The 22321-nt window shown below is 55.1% G+C and overlaps 1 protein-coding gene across 1 annotated transcript; it reads right to left on the minus strand.

Moving 5' to 3' along the window:
• Positions 1-5803: 5803 nt before the first annotated feature.
• Positions 5804-21774, minus strand: BPIFB3 (BPI fold containing family B member 3). The gene is made up of 15 exons (XM_035005665.1): positions 21657-21774; positions 20852-21008; positions 19277-19381; positions 18714-18854; positions 16890-16953; positions 15032-15092; positions 14176-14267; positions 13888-14067; positions 12431-12484; positions 10381-10551; positions 9493-9560; positions 8226-8268; positions 7398-7461; positions 6830-6906; positions 5804-5833 (listed from the first exon to the last, which is right to left on the minus strand). Exons 1-15 carry the CDS (start codon positions 21766-21768, stop codon positions 5804-5806), a joined length of 1419 nt encoding a protein of 472 aa, XP_034861556.1. The 5' UTR covers positions 21769-21774.
• Positions 21775-22321: the final 547 nt, after the last annotated feature.

A 22321-nucleotide genomic window follows, 5' to 3' on the forward strand; every position in this document is an offset into this window, starting at 1 on the left:
TACAAAGAGGGATCACCATCTTCAGTTAAAAAGATGGACACCAATGGAGGGATTTCTGGCAAACAGCTGAGGAGTCTCAGAGAAGTAGCAAAGGTGCCAGGTACCCAAATCCCTTGGAAATATAAGTGCAGCTCTGTTAACTCATGTAACTGGTACGGCTCAGACCCTTTTCTTGATCCCTGAGAGGCTCTCCTGACTGTGTCCATGTTATAGGCAAGACAACAGAGGCTCAGAGAGGGGTCACTCTGACAGGTCTCCAGTCTGAGACTCTCCTCAGTGCCTCCCAAGGCCTCAGCTTCCCACTACCCAGACACTCAATGGGGAAGGGGCCCCTCCTTACCCCTGCAACGTCCCTGCAGCTCAGGCTTGAGAGGTCCTATTCACCGGGCCCTCTGCTTTTGGCTGAGTCTAGTTACAGGGCAGCCTTATATAGCAGCTGGGTTGGAGCCCAGACCTAGAGAGGGAAACACCATGTAATTATGAGAGATTGGAATCCAGATGTGCTCTGCAAAGCAGGCATTGAGCCCCAAAACCACAAAGGTTTGCGGTTTGTGGTTAATTCTGAGAGCCATGTTCAGCTCCGGATAGTGTCACATGAGCTGAGGTTCATCAGCCTCTGGTCTGGGCACACTGCTGGAGACTCCAGCGAGGCAGGCCCCCAGATGGGAGAACTAGGAACACCTACAGATGCATCTGGTTTCCAGCTCTAAGTCAGGCACTGCCTTCTCCAGACAGCCTGGGCAGCCAGGAAGCACCCTGGGACTGGACCCAGCATCAGGCTGACTCAGGTTCAAACTCAGGCTCAAGCCCCAGTTCACTGTATGACCTTGGGCCAGCCATTTCCCTTCTCTGTGCCTCTCATCATTTCCATCTGTTAAATGGATATAATGCCTGCCTCCTGGGACTGATTGGAAGATTCAGGGAGATGCATATAGGTCTGACTCTCCAAACTTGGGGCTGGTGTAATGAGAACAAGTAGATGGGCTTCTTTTGACCTGCAGAAGATTTTCTCCCAATCTTTCATTATGAAATATTCACACATACAGCAAAGTTGAAAGAATTGTACCCTAAAGACCCATGCGCTTGTCACCTTCCACCCACCGGCCATCCCCGCCATTAGCACGCTGTTCTTCCTGCTTCATCACATATCGACCCATGGATCCAAGAATCTGTCTTTTTAAAAAATGTATTTCAAAGTAAACTGCAGGGAACAGTACATTTCCTTCTGAACACTTCAAAATGCACGCTATTGTGATTCTTTTCTGTGAATATAAAGTTTACCTACAGTGAAATGCACCGATCTCAAGTGTTTATTTGTTGAATTTTGACAATTTTGTACAACCTTGTAGCCCACACCCCTATCTCGGTATAGAACATTTCCATCACCCCAGAATGTTGCCTCCTGCCCCTTCCCAGTCAATGCCTCAGAGGCGGCCACTGTCCCTCCAAGACCTGCAGGGACACAGCCCAGGCCCCGGCCTTGGCATCCAAGGTGGGTCTGTTTCCTGCACTCAGTCCTGCTCCTCTCTGCACCCCATGCTGCTCATCACCCCCCTCCTTGTTCCCTGTCTCTGGGTCTTTGCACATACAACATCTGCCACAGGATACCCTTCTCCAGACTCCACTGGTTATAACTGTACAGAAATGTCAGCTACTCAGAAAGCTTTCTGTGACAACCCCAACCCTGACCCTTCCTCTGGCCCGCCCAGGGCCCTCTGCAGCCCATGGGAGATGGTGTTGCCGTGGGCAAACCAAGCCTGTGCCCACTCCCAGCCAGCACGGACACAGCTGCCCCTATGGGGAATGAATGAACGTGAGCTCTCACTCCCTACTGGGTGAGGAGTTCTCCCAGTCTTTGCTTCCCACCCACCCCCAGCCCCCATCGGGGTCCTGCCTCCATGTTTCATTGATGCCACCCCCTCCCTGCCTCCACCAGGTCCTCCTGAGGACTCCTCGGGGGGTGAGGGGGCCTTTCTATCTTCCCATCAAGGTCTGCTCTCAAATCAGGCTGAGAATAAACGTGTTTCCCTGAATTCTGCAAGGAGATTGCTTCCTCCTCCCTCCCTGGCGGCAGCGGGGGCAGAGTTCTGCCTAGCTCCCTGTCGTCACTGGCCCCTGGGCCTGCCCCACTCTGGGACTCAGTTTCCTCATCTGCAGTGGGTGCATCACTGAACAGGCTTTGGAGCTGGAGGCTGGATTTGAATTCTGCTGCCATTGCTCTCTGAGCTTCTGTTTCTTTGGGTTTGAGATGGTGACCTCAAAAGGGTGTTGTGAGGATTGAGGGACTTAATCACGCAGGAGGTGCTTAGCAGGTGGCATTTTTATCCCCATCATCCGGGTCCCTGCTGGTCCCACATGGCAACAAATCTGAGCAAGCCGTGAATGGTGTGAGGAGGGGCTTTAGCCCCAGCCCTGGGCTACCTGATCATTTGTGGCTCTGGGGCAGGGACCCCGAGAAACACACATACCTGCGTTCCCCCCATGTCCTATCTGCTCTCTCCACCCCACACAAGCCCTTCTCCAGGCCCTCAGTCTGGCCATCGGAGAAATAGGCCTAACTGCACTGCCCTAGCTGGGTTTGGAGGATTACACAGGAGACGTCTGCAATGTGCCTGGAGCCTCGTGGGGGCTCAGTACACAGCAGACCCCTTTTTGGCTCCCCATTGTCTGGCATTGAGTGTGATATAAATGCTTGTTAAACCAATACATTCCCTTTTAAAATTGAAATAGAATGCAAGAGGGCAGTGGTGCTCTGTGTCCCGCCCACTCCCCTACCCCGCCACTGCCGGGGTTCCCGCAGGGACCAATGCGCACTGGAAACTAGAGGGCAGCGCACACGGGAAAGTGGTTGGCTATTGTCCGTCACCTGAGGCTCCGTGCCCTCCCCGGTCCTGAGACCAGCCAGACCCTGGTGGCCATGAGGCTGGCTTGTCCCCTGGAGCCCCAAGAGGATTAGCACAACTTTGGCGCCAGGGAGATCGCCTGGGATTAGTGTCCAAAAGGCACCTTTGTCTGAGGCTGAAGCAACCAGGCCCTGGGAGGTGACGGACTCACCCAAAGGTGACTCAGTCGTGCAGGGGGCCATGTGGGGGGCTCAGGCAGGGAGCTGAGGGACCAGGAAACAGAACCAGTCCCATCACCGCCCCCTCCTTCAGCCCGGTCTCTCTCATGAGCTGTCAGCTGCCAGGGTTGCAAGGGGGCTGCCCGTGGAGGGGCTCTCTACACATCGTATTTCATCCCCCTGCTCTAAGTGCAGAGGTTCAGAGCCTGGGCTCTGGAGTCAGGGAGCCCGGGTTCAAATCCTGGCCTTGTCACTTCCTAGCTGTGTGGCCAGGGGCCAGTCACTTAACCTTTCTGTGCCTCAGGGTCCTCAACTACAGATTGAGGGTAAAAACAGCTCCTAGAAAGCAGGGTTGATTCAAGTAGTCGAAAACATAACGTATCTAAAGCACCTGGAACAAGAAACAATAAATGCAGCAAGTATTTTATAGCATCACAGGGAAAAGCCCAGGCTTTGGAACTAGAGTCAGAAGGATCTGGTTCAAATCCTGGCTCTATCACTTAGGGGCTGGCCAGTTCCATTTCTCTGAGCCTGTTTCCTCCTCTGTAAAGTAAAGCCATCCCATCCACTATTATGGTCGCTGTGGAAATTGACTGAGGTAAGCGGTGTTAAGCATGTAATGCCAAGACTGATGTACAGTAGGCGCTCAGTGGAGATAAGCTGCTCTCACGGCTGTCCCGTGAAGCCACAGGACTCACTGTGATGAAGCAATACCGTCCCTGACTTTGCAGCGCTCTGGGTCGAGTGGGAAAATTGGACTGAAGAGCGACAACCCAGTGTGGTGGGCACGATAATGGACCCTGCCTATAGCACAGTGCAGCTGAAGGCTGCAGGGGCCCTGCGCGTGGAGGGCTGGCAAGAGTTTGCCAGGCACATCTGGGCGAGGGGCGATCGGAAGCAAGGAGGGAAGGGGGAAGCGCCACGTGAGGCCCTGGGCACACAGCACACACATCTACCACGTACCAGGCACTTTTTGCCGTACTTCATAAGGATTTTCCCATTTAATCCTCAAACGACCTATGAGTGAGTCCTAGAGTGTTCCCATGTCACAGATGAGGAGCCTGAGGCACAGAGACCACTCTGCTCCTTCTCCATGCTCCCAGAGGAATCGGCTGAGGCCAGGTCATGGGCAGCCTTGAATGCCAAGCTGGGATTTTGGATGATTTCCTGTTGGCCGTGAGAATCCAGACAATGGAGGGCTGTCAGTGGTGGTGAGATGGCCAGATGAGGTCAAGGAAGGGCTGGAGGAGGATGGGATGGGAGAGGGGAGGGAGGGAGTAGAGGAAGGTTGCTGAGAAGGCAGAGCCATGTAGCAGTAACATGAGCTCACCATCCTAAGTGCTGGGTAACCCACAAAACCTCACTACTATCATCCGCAAGTTACCGATGAAGAGATAGAGAGTCAGAGGGATTGAATGATTTGCCCAAAGCCACATGGCTAATCCGCAGTTGGGATGGATTTGAACACAGACAGCTAACTTGGGCCACTCATTTAATCATTGCCCTGTTCTGGGTGGGAGTCAGGAGACAAGGGAAGTGAGAAAAGAGTCAAAGATAAGTTCCAACATGTCACTTAGCACCGGGCTTGGCATACAAGCCAATAGGGGCCGATACCTGTAAGATGAGTGGATGGGATGGGGAAGGAGAGAGGAAGGAAGGAAAGGCAGGAGGCTGGGAGGCTGGCTGGGTGGGTGGGGGGTCACAGGGTCATTCCTATTAATGCACAAACCTTCAGATGGGCTCCAACTCTCTTCTGCCTCCCCAAATCCTGAGCCACTCCCCAAAACTTCATTGGCACCTCTTTCCTCAAGCGCACGCATAAGTGCCAACTTGGGGCCATTCCCCAGAACCCAGGAGGCCCAACCTGAGCAGTGGGGAGGAGCCCAGGACTGAAGTGGGACCCCCCCCTCCGCCCCCGTTTCCCAGCCTAACTCTGCTGCGGTGCGGTCTTGGGCCAGCCAGGCCCCTCTCTGGCCTCAGTTTCCCCATCCACACTATGAGCATTTGGTGTAGTTTGTTCTGAGGCCTATCCTGCGGTAAGTCCACCACCGGTGTGCAGCCAGTAGGGATCCCTCCAGGGCAGGACCAGGTCATCCTTGCTTCCGGGAATGCTGGCTCCTTTCTCCCTGAAAAACTCCTATTCACCCTTCTGCTCACACATCACTTCTGAGAAGTGTCCCAAAGTCAGAGAGACAGAGACAGACAGCCACAGAATCAGACAGATTCAGAAAGACAGAGCGAAAGATACAGGTACTTAGAAAAATAGATATGGGAAGGGGGTAGGGGCCGGGGAGGGGGGCACGAGGAGCCCGAGGCAGAGGTGAAGGAAGGCAGGACAAGATACAGAGGCTTCCCAGGCCACCAGGTAAGTTTGGGAGGCAAAGCTACAAGGACTAGGCCCCCAAGTCCTTTACTCTCCAGGAGCCCCGGCCAGGAGCTGGCGAGGGTCCCAGAAACCTGAGGAACAAACCAGCTGGGAGGTGCCAAGAGAGAGGAGTGGTTTATTGAAAGCTCAGAACTCTCCACTGTTCTTCAAAAAGGAGTCCTGTGCCCAGCCCTGCAGTCCCCACCCCAGACTGGGGGCAGAGCTGCAGGGCTAGAGCACCTGGGTGGTCCTGGGTGCCTAAGGGACACTAACACTGTCACCGACACAGGCCAGAGGCTGGGAGGGAAATTGAGGCCAAGTGAGCAGGTGCACGGACTCTGGAAGTCAACGGGGAGGGCAGGTGGCCATTCTCAGCTTCAGGATACCACGGTCAATACAACGGCATTCTGCAAGGAGCGACGGTTCTCGTTAGCCCATCTGCCACGCCCTCCACCCCCGCTCCTGTCTCCATGTCGTCCTCCAATCCTCCCCTCACCCCCAGCCCTGTGCCCTGGGGTTAGCACCAGACCTGGAACCCAGCAGGCACTTGCTAACTGAATGAATGAACAAGTGAGTGAACGATGAATGAATGACATCCAGTGTGGGAGAGGTCACTGACTTCCGAACTTAAGTCAAGAGACCCAAGTTCAAGCACCATTTCTCCTGCTAATTTATTAAGTGGCCTTGGGCCAGAAATTTGACCTCCTTCATCCCTGATCCTCATCTGATAAATGGATCCATAATTCCCTGCTCTGCCCACTTCCCAGAGTCGTTCCAAGACTCAAAGTGGTGCTGGATTGAAAAGGATCGTGAGGGAGCGCCTGGGTGGCTCAGTAGTTAAGCGTCTGCCTTCGGCTCGGGTCATGATCCCGGGGTCCTGGGATCGAGCCCCATATCGGGCTCCCCGCTCAGCAGGAAGCCTGCTTCTCCCTCTCCCACTCCCCCTGCTTGTGTTCCCTCTCTCGCTGTGTCTCCCTCTGTCAAATAAATAAAATCTTTAAAAAAAGAAAAGAAAAGAAAAGGATCGTGAGGCCATGTTGATGTTCAGCAAGAAAAAATGTCATGGACTATTAGCCATGCCTGCCACAGGCACAGGATATTTGCTAGCCCTGGGCCAGGGGAGCTGTGACTCTGTGAGTGAATCTCAAATTCCATCCAATAGGTCAGATGCGTGTGTGCATTCAACAGGAGAGGATTCTGTGATCAACCGACAATGTCTGCCGTGGGCGAGTGAGGAAGGAGCTGTAGCGCACGTCATATGTTTGACATTCCCAGGTGAAGTAACTTGTAATGCCCTGAGCAACTTAGAAAACGGTGCAGGAACAGACCAGATGGTGAGGCAGGGCATTCCCCTCAGCTCGAGCTTAAGGCCCATCAAAGCCACACCTGCGTGGGAAGCTTACCTCGATGATCTTCAGGGCTGCGTTGGCAAAATTGACATTGAGAACCTTAGGCAAGGGAATTCCAACATCCAGGTCCACTGGGAGGAGGAAATGGTTGAGAGCCAAGGTAGGTTGGGGGCTGGGACAAGTTTCCTTGAGCCAGCCATTTCTGTTCTTGGGGACTCAGTTTTCCTGATTGGCAGACTCCTACTCATCCTACTAAACCCAAACAAAAATGCTCCTTTTCTGTATTGTCATCAGTGGCTCCCCTCAGGTTCTATCAGTGCAAGGTTCTATCAGTCCCTTGCATACTCTGAGTCATCTAAATTTTAATTATTTGTTTATATGACTATTTCCCTCTGGACTGTGAGCTTGAGGACAGGACACTGGTCAGACGGCTTTCAGGGCCCAGGGTTTGGCGTGATGGAGGTGCTAATTAATGTAGTTTGAAAGGAAACATCGGTGCCTCAGTTTCTACATCTTAGAAATGGGGATCAACCCCTCCAACCTCAGTATCTCTATCAGAACAATGGGCAATCTGATTTCAGACATTCCATGTTTCCAAGAAGAGAGCAAAGTCTGCCCATACCATTGAGCTTCGGCACATAGGCCACCCGGACCACATCACTGAGCCATTCTTCTAAACGGGATGCCTGCAACAGAGCACAGGGAAAGCTGGGAGGTGTGGCTTCGCCAGGAGTAGCTCATCCCTTCCCCAGCAGGGAATCCAGAGGTCCAGCTGCTGAGCCTCCCCCAAGCCTGAGGACACATTCCTGGTGGGCACAGGGCCCACTGGGGTGGCTGTCCATCAATGACCCCAAAGGGGACTCTGTGATTTAGAACAGCTTCACGCAGGCCCCATGAGCTTGGAAGAACTGCTTTCCTAGAGGAAGGGTCTGTGGGGCCTGGAAGGGACAGTGCCTGAGAAAGAGCAGAAAACATGCCCAGCTCCAGTAGAACTTTGAGAGGTCTGCTCTTAGATTCCTATCCATTTAGGGACCCTTAGAATGTTCTAGAACCTGAGACCATTGTGGGACTCCAGAACCTCCGAACTCTGAAAAGCAGGACACCAGGGGCTCTGTGAGGCTCTGAAATGTTAGAACTTTCTGAGTTCAGGAACATTATTACTGTGTGAAGTTCTAGAATTTTGAGTCCTTGTGAGATTCTGAATGTTTACAACTTTGTAAGGTTCCAGGACTTTGGAAGATCATGAGATTCACTTTCCTCAATGATGACTATTTTACACATACATATACACACATGCACACTTGCTCTGATGTTTGCCCACTCTGGCTTGTTGGGGCAGAGCCCAGACGGGTCAGCTCAGGCATATGACCTATGACTCATCCTGCCCCTTTCCACCCCCCACTTGAAGACCCTCACCACTGGCAAGCTGCTCACCCTCCCAGGAACTTACATCAAAGGCGTGGGCAAAGGAGGAGGCCAGCTTGACACTGAGCCTGGGGGAGAGAAGAGAGATACTGAGCGGCCGCAGCACCCACCACAGCACCTACTGAGCACTGCTCTGCCCACCCCACTCCCAGGATCAGGAAACAGGGTTACAGCCCCAATTCTGCCTCTAGTCACCTCGACTCAGGGACTCAGTTTTCCCACCTGTAAAATGGACCTGAACGGATCTAACCTTCTTCTGATATATCATGACTGCCCCCTCTGACTCTACGGCCCTGGAGTCTTAGTCCCCCTCCCAATTGTTTGGCCCTGGGCAAGTGGCCGAGCCTCCCTAAGGAGTGGCCCTCCCAGAGACTAAGCACTGGACTCAGGGTTCCCGGCATCCAGCAGGCGAGCACTAAAGACAGCACTAAAGACGGATCCCAGCTGGCCCAAATACAGGTCCAGGGCCAGAGCCTGGACACACACCTCTATTTCCTGAGGGGCTGAGGCAGGGACTGCCACCAGGGAGGGGAAGCAAACCCAGGCAGGGGGGCAAGGCTAGAAATGGGGCGACAATGGAGCCTTGCAGGGGGGAAGCAGCAGCCTGAGGGCCTGCGGAGGACACGAATACGGGGTCAGGTGAGCACTGGGGGCCTACGGCTCTGGACGGGCAGATCCCAGAGACCCCCGGGAAAGCCCCCCACACCTAGGGGAGGGACAGGCAGGTCCCCAGGCCTCAGGCCATGGTGACAGCACTGGGCCTGCAGAGTGGAGGCCCAGACCGCAGCCCGGCTTCCGGGGACAGCCCACTGCGTGAGCCTGGGTTTTGCCGGCTGTGAAGTGCCATGCATGTGTCAGGAAGGACTGTCACCAACCTCACCATCTTGGTTATTATGGCTATCATGGGACCTAGTTACCTCGGGGGTGGAGAGATTAGACAAGTAACTAGTCCACATGAATAACAGAATTTTACAGTTATCTCCGTGGCTAGTCTCTGGGGCTGGTAACTCACGGGGTTTGGACTCCATGTCCCCGCAGCACGTTTATCTCCCAGGGCCAGGTTTGGAGCAGGTGCAGTGGTAGAAGCCTGCTCTGGATCCTGCTGCCCTGAGCCCCGGCTGTCCCATCTGTAAAATGGGCTAATACCGACCCCTCCCTGGCAGGTCCTGGAGGCAAGGAAGAGGCTGGTAGAACACAGGCAACTTGACTGATGCTCAGCGAATGGGTGGTGGTTCCAGTCGGCCCCTACCTAGTTCTTGTTCCTAAAGACAAGGCCCAGGACCCCAGGTTACCGTTCCAGGGACAGCGAGAGGTGCAGCTTGGTAACCGAGGGAGCCAGCTGGGCATTTAAAGTCAAAACCTGCAATGGAAAGAGCAGGCAGAGGTTAGCCATGAATGTGGCAGGAGGAGCTTGAGGACAGGGCCACTTTGGCCAACAGGTGAATTTCCACTATCCGTTCCCTCCACTAATCCCTACTGTGGGCTAGGGTTCACGCTGGGCTATGCGGAGGTAACTTGAAGGCTCTGGTGTTCAGGAAGTGGAGCATTGAGGGCACCTGATGTTGCATGAGAGGAAGCTCTGGGGCTCCAGGAGCCTGGAGAGACCCACAATCCAGCCTAAAGGGGGGCAAGGAAAAGCGTCCCCAGTGGGGTGACACCTGAGCTGAATCTTGAAAGAGGAAGTTAGCCAAGGGGGGAGGGGAGACGGCACTGCGGTGGGGGAGGACCCCGCCAACAAGCACCCACGTGGGACCTGCTAGCCCTGAGTCACTGAGGCCGAGGGAGAAGGATGGGAAGGGCAGAGGATGGGGCGGGACGGCACTGAGTGCCAGGCAAAGGTGCTTGTCCTGGGGGGCCAGGCAGAGAGTGAGCAGGGAGGGAGCTGTGCTTTTGGGAAAACCAGCAGAGGTGGAGGGCCAGGGGGAAGCTGGAGGGTCACCGGAGAGATATCTGAGCACAGCGAGGCTGAGGAGATGGGGAGTCATTCCTGAGATCTGAGGAAGGCAGAGCAGACAGGACCCGGGCCAGGACAGATGCATGATGGAGCGGGCACCCGGGCCTCCCGGGCCTCAGCTCAGATGACGACAATGGGGGAGGGAGACACCCCCAAAATCAGGGTCTGGGAGAAGGCAGGCCCGCTCAGAGCCCTGGTGCCAGGCTCCCAGCCCTCGGCCACTCACCGCATTCAGCTCAAAGAGGGCTTCAGGGGTCCCTTTAGGGGGGTAGGACAGCACATGGATGTTAGCTGGGATAGAGATGGTGGCCTTGCCGTTCTGGAGTGTGACTGACGGTGCTTCTTTCACCCGCATGGAGAGCAGGAGCTGCCGGCCTGGGGGCAACTTTCCCAGGGCCTGGAGAGAGGCAGGGGCAGGGCGGGGGACGGGAGGGCAGCTTCAGTGCCCCAATAATAGAATCAGTCAGTCAACAAACACCCACTGAGCACCTAATGGGCACTGGGCACCATGCTGGGTGCTAAGGTTACAGCCCAAACCAGACAGTCCTGCTCATGCCCCGCTGAGGCTGACATTCAAGCGGGGAGACATCAACCCACGGAACTGAATCAGGCTCTTGTCTCACAGTCAAAATCCCCCGCAAGAACCACAGGCCCTATACGACCCATCCTCGGCTCTCCTCTCCATCTTCCCTCCAGCCGCTGGCCCCACATTCTCTCCTGATTCACTGGCCACTTCGCTCTTCCTCCAAACTGCCTGGCACACCCCCAACCTCAGGGCCTTGGCACTTGCTGTTTCTTCCCCAGATACTCGCGTGTTTCCCTCCCTCCGCTCCTTCAGCCTACTGTTCAAATGTCACCTCCTCAGTGAGGCCTTGGCAGGGCACCCTGCCTAAAAGCACTACCCCCGCCTTCCTCATCGGCCTTCACCGCCCCATCCTCTTCCACCTTCTGACGGGGTGTATAGTCTACTTATTCATGTGTCCAACGTCTGTCACCCCTACCAGGATGGCAGCTCCTGAAACAGAGGCTTTGGTCTGCTTTTCATCTTTGGCTCCTTCTGCACACCCAGCACCTAGCACAGGGCCTGGGACATAGTAGGTGCTCAGTGCGTAGCGTTGACTGACTCACGATCAGGAAATTCCAAGATTCACAATCATAGAAGCATGGAAATGCTGGAAGCCACGGAGTCACCGAGGCTTAGGACCACTTGAATGCTGGAACCCAGGGACCCATCAGCCCTGACTCCCAGAGTCACAGGGTCATAAAGACAGGGACTCACCAGATTCCATCCTTATGTATCCACAGATTCTGAAGCCATGGAACCAGACTCAGAGCCGGGGCCATGGGGCTCTGACACAGCAAGTACAAAGACTTCTGCCTCCAGAGACAGGCCCAGCCTCCCCACGCTGGAGGGACAAGGCCCGGCTCTCTGTGGGCATGGGTTCCCCACTCCTGCCACCTCTGCCTCCTCCAAGTCCCTCTCCATCTTACAACTCCTGCTCTCGGGAGGTCCTCTGCATGTCTAGCCCCATCTCCTCCTTTGCCTGAGACCCCTATGCCCTTCAGCCAAGGACTCCCAGAAGCAGAGGCCCCAGCCACACCCGCTAAGGTTGCTGTGAATCACCACCTTCCAAGGATTCAGTTTGTCCTCTGCACCCCCAAACTCCACTGCCCCCTCTGTCTTCCCCGGTAGAAACCCAGACTTTCTGGGCCTCATTCCAACCTCTGTCAGCATCTGCTATTACGTAAGGACCTTGTAGTAGTCATTTCAACTCCAGTATGAATTCAGATTCCCACAGCTGGAAAGTGGCTGGTCCAGCCCCAGCTGAACAGTCAGGAAAACTGAGGCCAGGCCCTGAAGTCACAACCTGATGGATGCCCACTAGTCAACCCTCCCTGAATCCTCTCCTTTCCCTTCTCTCCTCAGGGCCAGCACCCAGAATCTTCTCCCTGGGGGCGGAGAAGACCGAGGCCAACATGAAGTTGGGCAGGTGGACAGAGGGGAAGAATCTCCTGTCCTCTGCCTGACGGAGGCGCAACAGCCACAGGACAAATACCCAGTTGACTTCTGGGCAGTTAAACTCTGATCCTTTCCTCTCCGAGCAAAATCTGCGGTCAGGAAAGTTTAAGTGGTAGTCATTTAAACTTTAGCGTGAATTTGGACTCGACATTCGATTGCAGCTGTCTGGAGAGCGGTATTGAGAACGATTCTGGAGTTCACTCAGGCCCATCAGGAAAGAGCGACAATGATCAAAGCCCATGAGAGGGTCACTCACCTCAGGGACCAAAGCCGCCAGGTCTGTAGTTGTCAACGGCACATTGCTGGGGACCTGGACCCAAGCCCAAATGGGGTGTGGGGTGAACAGACACAGGACAGGAATTCTTCAGCATACACAAAGTAGTTCTGCCCACATCCCACCCACCCCTGCCAATTACACACACTCATCCCTACAGACACTCGGGTTCCTCCTCTTGGCCACTGATGAGTGTTTACCACTTGCCAGGCCCACGCTAAGGGCTTTGTGTCCTTTGCTCATTTCAGCATTACTTTACAGATGGGAAGCCTGATGCTCCCGCCCGAGGTCATAAGCTGGCGAGTTGTGCTGCAGGATCTGACCTGGGAAGGCTGACGCCTGGACTCTTAAACTACTCTGCCAGAGCTTACGATCTGAAGGCCCAGGGATCCGATCCCAGACATTTCTGCCCTTTATCCAAACGGTCTTTTCTCAAAACCTATGGATTTGTTTCCAGTATTTACAAATCAAGAAAGTTCATATAAATTTGCCAGGCTCTGGCTAAAACTTTGGAAAACCTGATCACACTGGGCCTGCACCCCATCCCCTTGGGGAAGCTGAGTAGCAGCTGCAGAGACACGGGGCACAGGCCCCCTAGCTCACTACAGTCCCATCAGGTCTGCTTTCATCTATAATGGCCCAGCCGCCCCGCCCTGATGTTTGCACATGTCCACTTTGCAGAACATACCTGTTCACACAGGAGAGACATAGAAACGCATTCTCTCCTGGTCAGAGGATTTCCAGACACTCACCCAACACACAGCTATCACCCCATGGCCACTGAGGTCCCTTTCTCCTGCCACACACACACACACACACTGCTCTGACACACACATTCTCACACTCATAGTCTCTGCCTAGCCTCCCCTGTCTCCTCCCTCCAGCTAGAAGACACCTGCCTCCCAGCTCAGGGCCCTATTCCCACCTCCCATAGGCCTTCACAGTGCTCTCTGGACCCCACCATCAGGAAATGAGTGATCAGTCCTTGCCGCCTTGGGCCTGAGTTGCAGGCAGAGGCCCCAAGGGGCTCAGACTCACTGCCTGTGGAAAGGATGAGACTAAGAAAAATGTCTCTGGGTGAGGCTCCTGCGGGGCTTCCAGACATCTGTGAGGGTACGAGAAGGGCCAGAATGGAAGCAGAGAGGTCTCAGAAGCTTTAGAACAAATGTCCAAGTGACTTTAGGTATAGTCCAACCCTAGTTTTCTTCTCTCCAACTCAAATCTGCTCTTGAGAAAGCAATGGAAATGTTAACCATTCACAGCTTAGCATAAAATTGGGCTTTGACTCCAGAAGGACTCATATGGTATGGGGACGGAAAACTAGCTACATAGTTATAAACTAGTTATAGAGAAGAGGGCTAGTCAAGGCTGACCAGTAATGATGTGACGAGCTCATGGCTAGCACTGTCAGGCCACAGTGGGGCAGGGGCCACACTTACCAGCTCCCGGGTGATGTCTATGTCAAGGGCACCGTTGGTCTGCAGGAGCCCAAACACGGTGCTGAAGAGGGGCAGAGGCACAACCACTTGGGATGTGTGGTCCTCCTTGGGGGGCACCTTGATGGGTTTGGAGGGCTTGGGGAAGTCGATGACGTCACCAGCTACGCTTTTCACGATGGGCTGTAGGGGAGGAGACATCATTTGGAGGACCACCAGCATCCCCTACCCAGCCTCTGCCAACACCCCACCCCACCCCCGGCTCTGGGCAGGGCCTTGGTGGGCACTCACGTTGATGTCCAACTCTATGTACTGGTTAGAGATAAGAGGCAGCGTGGCCAGAGTAAATTCCACGGACCCAAGAGCCCCAAGGGGCACCAGGCCTACATGGGGAGGGGAGGAGGGAGAAAGACCCCATGAACCCAGCCCCCAATAATAACAAGCCCGCCTCCTATTTATTGAGTGCCTAGCGTTCCACTAAGTATTCCCTTGGGCACTAGGGTCATCTGCAGTTTATAGATAAGGAAGCTGAGGCTCAGACGGAGGACGTCACCAGCCCAAGGTCACACAAGCCACAGAATGGAATGGCAAAGCCAGGATTTCTGTTTTCCAGAGCTAGTTTCTTTCACTAACCACGAGATGGCCCCGCCTCTCTCTACATAACACCATATATAGGGACATATGCGCCCCTAAGTTTTCTACCCTTAGCCTGGTTATGTCTTTTTATATTTTTCGAAGGCATCCATGTCCATAAGGCTCAGAGAGACTGGAGGCCACTGTGGCTGTGGGGCTTTGGGTTGCTGACTTAAGCTCTGGGCCTCAGTCATCTTGTCTGTCCAGATAATAATAATATCTGTCTCAGGCTTCTGACAGCGCCAGACACACCACCAGTGCTGGACAAGTGACCCTCAGCCCCTGGCAGGGGGAGACCTGGCTGGCGCTAAGCCTCCAGGCCCCGCAGAACCGGCCTCAGCCCAGAACCCCACCATTAGACCTCCTCCATGTGGCGGCCTCATCAGTCTGAGGAGGAAGTGAAGGCCCCAGAATTCTGCCCCTTCCTCTTCCTGTAGCACCCTGCCCCCGCCTTGGGGTAATGGGAAGGGGGAGGGAGAAGGGGCAAGGAGGAGGGGGTTGGGCCCCAGCTTACTCAGCACAGTCCCCAGGAGCTCATTCACCACGCCCAGCACACTGTCCACCATGGGGCACAGCTGCGTCCAGAGGAGACAGGTGTTACAGGAAAATAGAAGTGGCCCCAGCCCAGAGCAGGGGACAGCTGACTTTTCTCCCCATCATTTGCTCAGTGGTCCTGGGGTCCAAGGCAAGTCAGAATGTGCAGACAGACTGGGGGACACACAGGCAGGAGGCGGGGTGGGGGCTGGACTTTGGTGTCGGAGGGCAGAGCAGAGGGCACAGAGGGCCAGTTACATGGGTCCCCTCAGAAAGCCTTGAAGGAGGCCGGGAGAACAGGGGAGGCACATTTCAGAGGCCAGCTGGGGGGTGGGGGCACAGCCCTCCCTTGAGGAGACAAAGGCAGCTGCCCCCTCCCAGGTCTCGGGCCCCTCCTGCTGTCCAGGTGGGCACTGGGCAACCTAGAATTCAGACACCGAAGAAGGGCAACCCCCCTCCTCCACCCAGAGAGTCAGGCCTGGGCCCCGTCCGCTGCACACACTACAGTGTCGTGTGTGCTCAGAAAACCCCTGGGTGAGGAGGACAGACACGAAGTGGTTTGGCTTCCAGAACCCCGGGTCTGGGAGTCACAGAATCTGAGTCCGCTGGAGCAGGAAGCCCAGAGGCGACCCAGTCCAGCCCCTGCCTACTTTCAGCCCCTTCCTTCGGCCACGCCCTCACACTTCTCTCCCTGCGCAGGCAGCTGGGATGGAAGAAAGGTGACCTGCCCAAGGTCACAGCTGTTCTCAGACAAGAGATGGCTACCTTTTCATTTATACTCAGGGACCCCCAACTCCAGGGTTTCTGGGGTCAGGCATGTCACAGAAATGAGAGGAGACCAGAAAGGGTTCTGCTGGGCAGGAGGGGCCTCCTCCTCGGCACCAGCGTGTGTAACCTGCAGGAAGGAGGGCCTGTGGCTAGGGTGGCTGACTGCACCAGAGAGGCCAGAAATAGGATCGTTAGGAGAAACCTCCAATCTCGAAATGCTAGTAACCGACCCTTATTTTTAAAACCTCTTAGAGTTACACAAGTCCTGTCTTGCACTCAGTTGTCCTGAAGAGCCCAGTGAGGGGGTGTGATTTAAATGTACCCCCTCCACGTTGTTGAAATCTGCCTGAGATGGGCCTGGGTTGGGGTCCTTGCTGCTGGGAGCTTCCCTTTTCCCCCGAGCTTCATTTTCAATTGGCTTCTTCAAGCCCAGGGCAGTTTTGCCAACCATGGGCTCCCACAGGTATTCTTCACAATGACTCACAAGAGAGGTCCTGCCAGGACTGGGGGTCAGGAGGCCCAGCCACCCTTTGCTTGCTGTGTGACCCCAGCAAGACCGTCCCCTCACTGGCCTGAATGAAAGGCGGCTTTGGGCAGACCAGCTTTTCTCAGGTTTTCGCGTTTGACCTATGATGTATTAATTTATATATATGTGCTTTTCTGGACATGTTTGCCAAAGCCCAAGGCTCAGTTTTAATTCACTTTAAAACTGGGTGACTCAATTTTAATTCAAAGCTAGTTTAAAGAAAAGTATAAAGTCAATAATCATACAGGAGGCAAAGACAGAGCAGGGGGCAAGAAAGGGGCTTGGATTTGGGAGCCAGGGACTCAGCTCATCTGGAGCTGTCAACTCAGGATCCGGAAGCCTGGGGATGGAGGGTGCCAGGCCACCTGCAGACTGGCTTGGCGACATCCGGGAGGCTCGGGGGCAGGCCAGGATGGGATTATCCAGTGGGCGTGCAAGGGGAGAACAGCCTAATCCTGCCTGGCGCCCAGATTTACTCAAAACTGGAGAAGGAGAGGTGCAGTCAAGGGGAGGGGCGTTCCTGGCCTGGGGCCCACACACTCACCAGTCCCGGCAGCACCTTGAAGAGTGTCTGCTCCACGACCCCGAAAAGCGGTGCGGGTAGCAGCCTGCGCAGGGAGAGAAGTGTGAGGGCGTGGCCACCACACAGGGACAGCTCCAACTGGGGAGACCCGGCCGGCCGAGTGGGCACTGGGGGCTCCGGCCGTCTCCCGTCTCCAGGCGGAGGGGGTGGGGTTTAAATCTTGGCTCTGCCTTGCCATGGAAACCAGGGGATGACTTCCGTTTCCCCATCTGTAAAATGCCCACCTTGAAGAATTGTTGCTCGATGTGGACGGAACTAGAGGGTATTAGGCTAAGCAAACTAGGTCAGTCAGAGAAAGACAATTATCATATGATTTCACTCATATGTGGAATTTAAGAAATAAAACAGAGGATCATAGGGGAAGGGAGGGAAAAATAAAATAAGACGAAATCAGAGAGGGAGACAAACCATAAGAGACTCTTAACTCTAGGAAACAAACTGAGGGTTGCTGGGGCGGCGGGGATCGGGTAACTGGGTGATGGGCATTAAGAAGGGCATGTGATGGAATGAACACTGGGTGTTATATGTGACTGATGAATCTCTGAACTCTACCTCTGAAACTAATAATACACTATATGTTAATTAATTGAATTTAAATAAAAATTTTTAAAAAAAAAGAATTGTTGCTGCCGAGATTACATGGGACTGTATTCATGTCTGGTATACATGCTCGATAAATGTCTGTTCCCTTCATCTTCTCCAACATTTATAGACAAGTGACATTTGGGTCCAGAAGAGTGCCTGGCTTAGAGTGGGGGTTCAGTAAACATCTGTTGGGTGAATGAAGGGATATTTGTTGAATGAATAAGAGGGGGAGGCCTGAGGATGAGAAGTGCATGTCGGTGGGTTCAGGTGTGTCTGCAGACTAGGGGAGTCTGGGGAGGAGGGGTGGCAACCACAGAGCCGCAGCCACAGAACGCCAACACCATCGGGGCTCTAGTCCCCCCAGAGCCCTCTCCAGCCCAGAGGACCAGGGTGGAGCCACCAGGATTTAAGGAGCCCAAAGACCCCACCTGGAAACCCTGGGAAGCCTTTCTGGAGCCAGGAGCAACCCTGGTTCACCCTATTCCTGGGAGCGACCACAGAGCTGTCTGATTATCCCTCACGCTCAGAGCCACCCAACAAAGATGGGCTGGGGGCGTGGGATTTGGCCTGGAGTGTAGAAACCAATGGGGAGATGCAAAGTGTGAGGCAGAGGAGGGGAGGGCGCCCAGCCCTGGGGAAAAGCCCCGGATCTGAGTCCAGAGGCCAGCCCATCTCCATCCTTGCTGCTATCCGTGTGTGACCTTCGGCAAGTCTCTTGACCCCTTTGGGCCTCAGTTGTCCCACAGGAGTGATGGTTCAACATAAGTGTAGGGAAGGCCACTGTGTCCTGGACAGTTGGGGAAAGACACGGATGTAAAAGTGCCAGAGCCTTCCGGATCATCAAATTTAGGTCCTCATTATACAGCTGGGGACACTGGAGCCCAGACAGAGGAAGGGGTTCCTCTGGGGTCACACAGCGAGTCGGGGGCAGAGCTGGGTCTCTGATGTGCTGAGATGGGGAACTGAGATGGCCAGGGTCTGCTCTGTCTGGGAGACGATCTCGGGGCGGGGGTGGCTGGGGCGGAGAAGGGGAGCGCCCAGTAGTGGGTGATGGTAGCTGTGGGCTGGGCCGCAGAGCCTGTCTGTGATGGGTCTCAGTCTGCGGGTCTGCGCAGCGGGCTGAACAGGCGAGTCCCACCGGCAGCCGGGGGAGGTCAGGCCCCGCCCAGCCGGCCGCTCCCGGGAGACCTGCGGACTCACCCCGAGAGCAGGCTGATGTGGCCCAGCAACGTGCTGCAGCGCTTGAGGACGAGGATGGGCGTGCCCCGCGAGCTCACGCCCAGCGCCACCCGCGACGACACGTTCACCTCCGCAGCCAGCTGCAGGAGGCCCCCCAGGGGGCTGCGAGACCGGACGCTGGGGCCGTGGCCAGGCTGCCAGGCCCCACCCAACAGGGCCCGCCTCGGCCACGCACCCGGGGCTGAGGAGTGGGTGGGTGGCCCTGGGAGAGGGCTGGTCCCCATGCCTTCCTGTCACTCACTGCGTCCCTGCCCCATTTTGAGGGTTCCTGCACCCTCTTCCCCCACCCCGTCCAGTGAGCCTTGGGCAATGGGGCAGGGCAGTCCAGGGAGAGAGAGCTAGAAGTCTCTGGGGAGGGGAGTGGGGTGGGATCCAGGAAGGGACCGGTATGGAGAGGAAGTACGGTGGGAGGAAATGGGGGGTCAGTGAGATGGGGGTGAGGGGGGCAACAGAGTAGGGTCCCCAGTGGAGCAGTGGCCTGGGGTGGGGAGCAGTAGGGTAGAGGTTCCCAGGGACACACTCACCCAGAGCCATGCAGGCCCACCTTGGTGTGCAGGCTCAGCTGCACCCCAAACCCAGGCAGCAGCTTCAGCGACACCTTTGGCAGTGTGAGTTCCTCGATCTTCAGCCTGGGATGGGCATCAAGGGGCGGGCCACTCACTTCCAGACCCCCCCACCCCCAGTGTCAGTCCCTTAGTGCCTGGACCATCTCAGACCAGGTGGTGCCTAGAGCCTCTCCGGACTGTGTCCCACATGCCATCTGTAACCCATAAAGTCAACTGTGGGCCCAATTACTTCACCTCACTGGGCCTCAGTCTCTTCATCTATAAAGTGGGCCAATACTAGTACCCGCCTCAAACGTTGCAAAGACAAGTGAGATAAATGTGGTTGCTGAAGCTGGTACAGCATGTGTTCAATAAATGTAATATCGTCCTCATTGGAGGCTCAGTGAATTAAAGTGTTCTCCTCACCCCATCCCCATGGCCTCCATCCTGGTTCAGTCTCTGGCCTGGATCATTGTCTCCCCACTCCCACCCCCCAGGTTCATGCATATGCAACTCAGCTGGGTTCTCAAACACAGCTCCCCACAGCTCATTGCTTTCTCTGTCCTCTGGGCCTTTGCCCAGGCTGTTCCCTCTCTCTGGAACACCTTTCCCTTGACTTTCCTTCCACTCTGCATCCACCTTTGGCTAGCTGATGCCTCCCAGCTATCCAGATTGACCTTGCCCCGATTCACCACCAATGGAATGGTTCCCACCCACGTGGGGCAGGCAGGTAAGGCCTGTGACTAACACCCACAGCCACCACCACCACCACTCCGGCTGGATGAACTTGGACAGGACCCTTGGCTGCCGGGGGCCTCAGTCTCACCTGTTAAATGCCATTGATAACAGTCCTACTTCTAGATTCCATGGGATAATTAATTTAATGTGTTCAGCACAGTGCTAGTTACACAGAAAACCCTGGCTAGGTGGTAATTAAGTTATAAATATTAGCTATTATGTGATTTCATTCATTCATTCAAAAATATTTTTCAAACATCCATTATATATCAAGCACTATTAATGATATCGGGGATATGGCAATAAACAAGCCAAACAGGAGCCCTGCCCCTCCTGGGGTTTATAACCTAGCAGGGGAGGCAAGAAACAAACCAGTAAAGCATATGGGGTGCGGGGGAGTGATACATCTTCTGGAGAACTCGAAAGCAGGGGAGGGAACAAAAAGGGGTTGGTCAGAGCAGGGCTCTTTGCAGCAGACACCCAAAGGAGATGAAGCAGATACCTGGATTAGCCCAGAGAGACTAAGCAACTTGCCTTAGGTCACACAGTGAGTAACTAGAGTCAGGCCCAGAACTGGAACCCTCAACCACAGGGACATGCTGCTATTCCTGTGTTTCCTGATACACAGTGGACTCATTATTTTCCGACTCAGGCCCTGGGACTCCCTATGCAGGGATTCCCCCATTACCCCCACTACCTGCCAACAAATTGAAGACAGTCAATCTCTTCTCTCTTCCCTGAAGCAAAGAAGGGACTAGCCTTCCTGTAGGGCTCATAGTAGGTGGACAATTGAGACACCAAACTGTGAGGACTCACCCAGAAAGCTCTTCCACAACGCCAAAAACTCCTCCATAGCTCAGCAGGCCGCCTCCTCCGAGCAGTCCCCCAGAGCCCAGGAGGCCCTGGTTCACAGATGTGACTGTCCCCAGGACGTTCTGCAGAATAGGCCCCCCAACCAGCGAGTTCTGGATGGCTACAGGGAGGGTTGAAGGTGGAAGGTTCATTTTACAGAAGGGGGAAATAGGGCCCAGAGAAGGGCAGAGACTTGCCCGAAGTCGCACAGCAAAGCGGGTTTGGGGCCAAAAGTATGACTAGAGCTCCTTGACTCTGGGCCACCCTGTAGCACCAAAAGAAAGGGCAGAAGCAAAGGAGGGAGCCCACAGCCACCAGGGCTTGACCAAGATGGAGGAGGCCAGGCTGATTCCTTGAAGCATTTCCTAATCACAACTGCCCTACTATACCCCCGAGACCGTGACCCCGGGCCGTTGGGCCGCAGAGCACCCAATGCCTACTTGAGTTCCCCCACCCTGGACACATGGGGCAAAGACACTGGTCCAGCCAGCCCCCTCCTCTCCACCTCCTCCATCCCACCCGGCCCCATCCCCGAGGCAGATGCAGCCCCCACAGGGCCGAAGCCCGCCTCACGCAGTCCACCTCTCAGGAGAAAGCAAACTGATCACCCATGGGAGCCCGCAAGCAAACCTTTAGCCCCCGAGCTCTCTGAGTAGATGAGAATCACAGCCTGTTTCCAGCGCTTCCTTAGAACAGCCACCCTAGGCATATCAGTGCGGACGTCTACATGGCAGCTGGACCCCTCACAGCCTGCCCACCTCAGGCTCACCTTTGCCAAGTTCATCCTTGTCAATCCGAGCAAGCGTGCCCACCTTCTCAAGCAGCCCCTGGCACGGAGTCACCAGCCCCCAGAGGAGAAGCAAGGACCACATGCCCAACATCCTCGGTGGCACACCTATCGGGGGCAAAAGCAGGAACTCTGAGGCACCCCTCGTGCCCCAGTCTTCGCCTGACCCCTGGGCCCCATCACCAGCATGGGCCCCTCCCGCCCACCTGGCCCGGCTCTGTCCAGCCTCACTCCCAGGAAAGCAGCGGCTAATGTGCCTGACTTAGAAGTCTTATTCCTCTGCGTCCCCGGTGAATGCCAGGTCTCTGAGGGAGAGTGACAGAGGGACCTTCCTTCCCAGGACGGCAGCATGGGAGCTTCATTTCCTGGCCCTGCTTTCCCATTGGCTTATGAGGCTGTTTCAGAAGGTGTGGCTGATTGGGGACCCACTACTTAACATGTCCCATTTCTGTCTTCCCCAGTCTCTATGTTGGAAGGAATGAGATGGAAGGTGAGAGCATGGCTAACTTACTAGTTTCATAGGATGGGACTTATCTTTATGGAGCAACTGCCAATGCAGTCCCATAGCCCATAACCTCTGCTTAAACCCTGCTCCCCACTGCCTTTGGGATAGAACCCAGGCTTCTTGCCATGACCCACTAGGTCCC

The sequence above is a fragment of the Mirounga leonina genome, unplaced genomic scaffold, assembly GCF_011800145.1.
Source record: "Mirounga leonina isolate KUSES-001 unplaced genomic scaffold, KU_Mleo_1.0 Mir_150, whole genome shotgun sequence".
In the NCBI taxonomy this organism is placed as follows: Eukaryota; Metazoa; Chordata; class Mammalia; order Carnivora; family Phocidae; genus Mirounga; species Mirounga leonina.

What these genes read in the sequence shown, in the direction of transcription:
- BPIFB3 (XM_035005665.1), bottom strand. Translation starts at nt 21,768, where the DNA reads ATGTTGGGCATGTGGTCCTTGCTTCTCCTCTGGGGGCTGGTGACTCCG. An exon ending in CACATCAGCCTGCTCTCGGG is followed by an intron (nt 16,954 to 18,713) that starts GTGAGTCCGCAG and finishes CTCCCTGCGCAG; the next exon opens with GCTGCTACCCGCACCGCTTT. An exon ending in TCAAGGTGCTGCCGGGACTG is followed by an intron (nt 15,093 to 16,889) that starts GTGAGTGTGTGG and finishes CTCTGGACGCAG; the next exon opens with CTGTGCCCCATGGTGGACAG.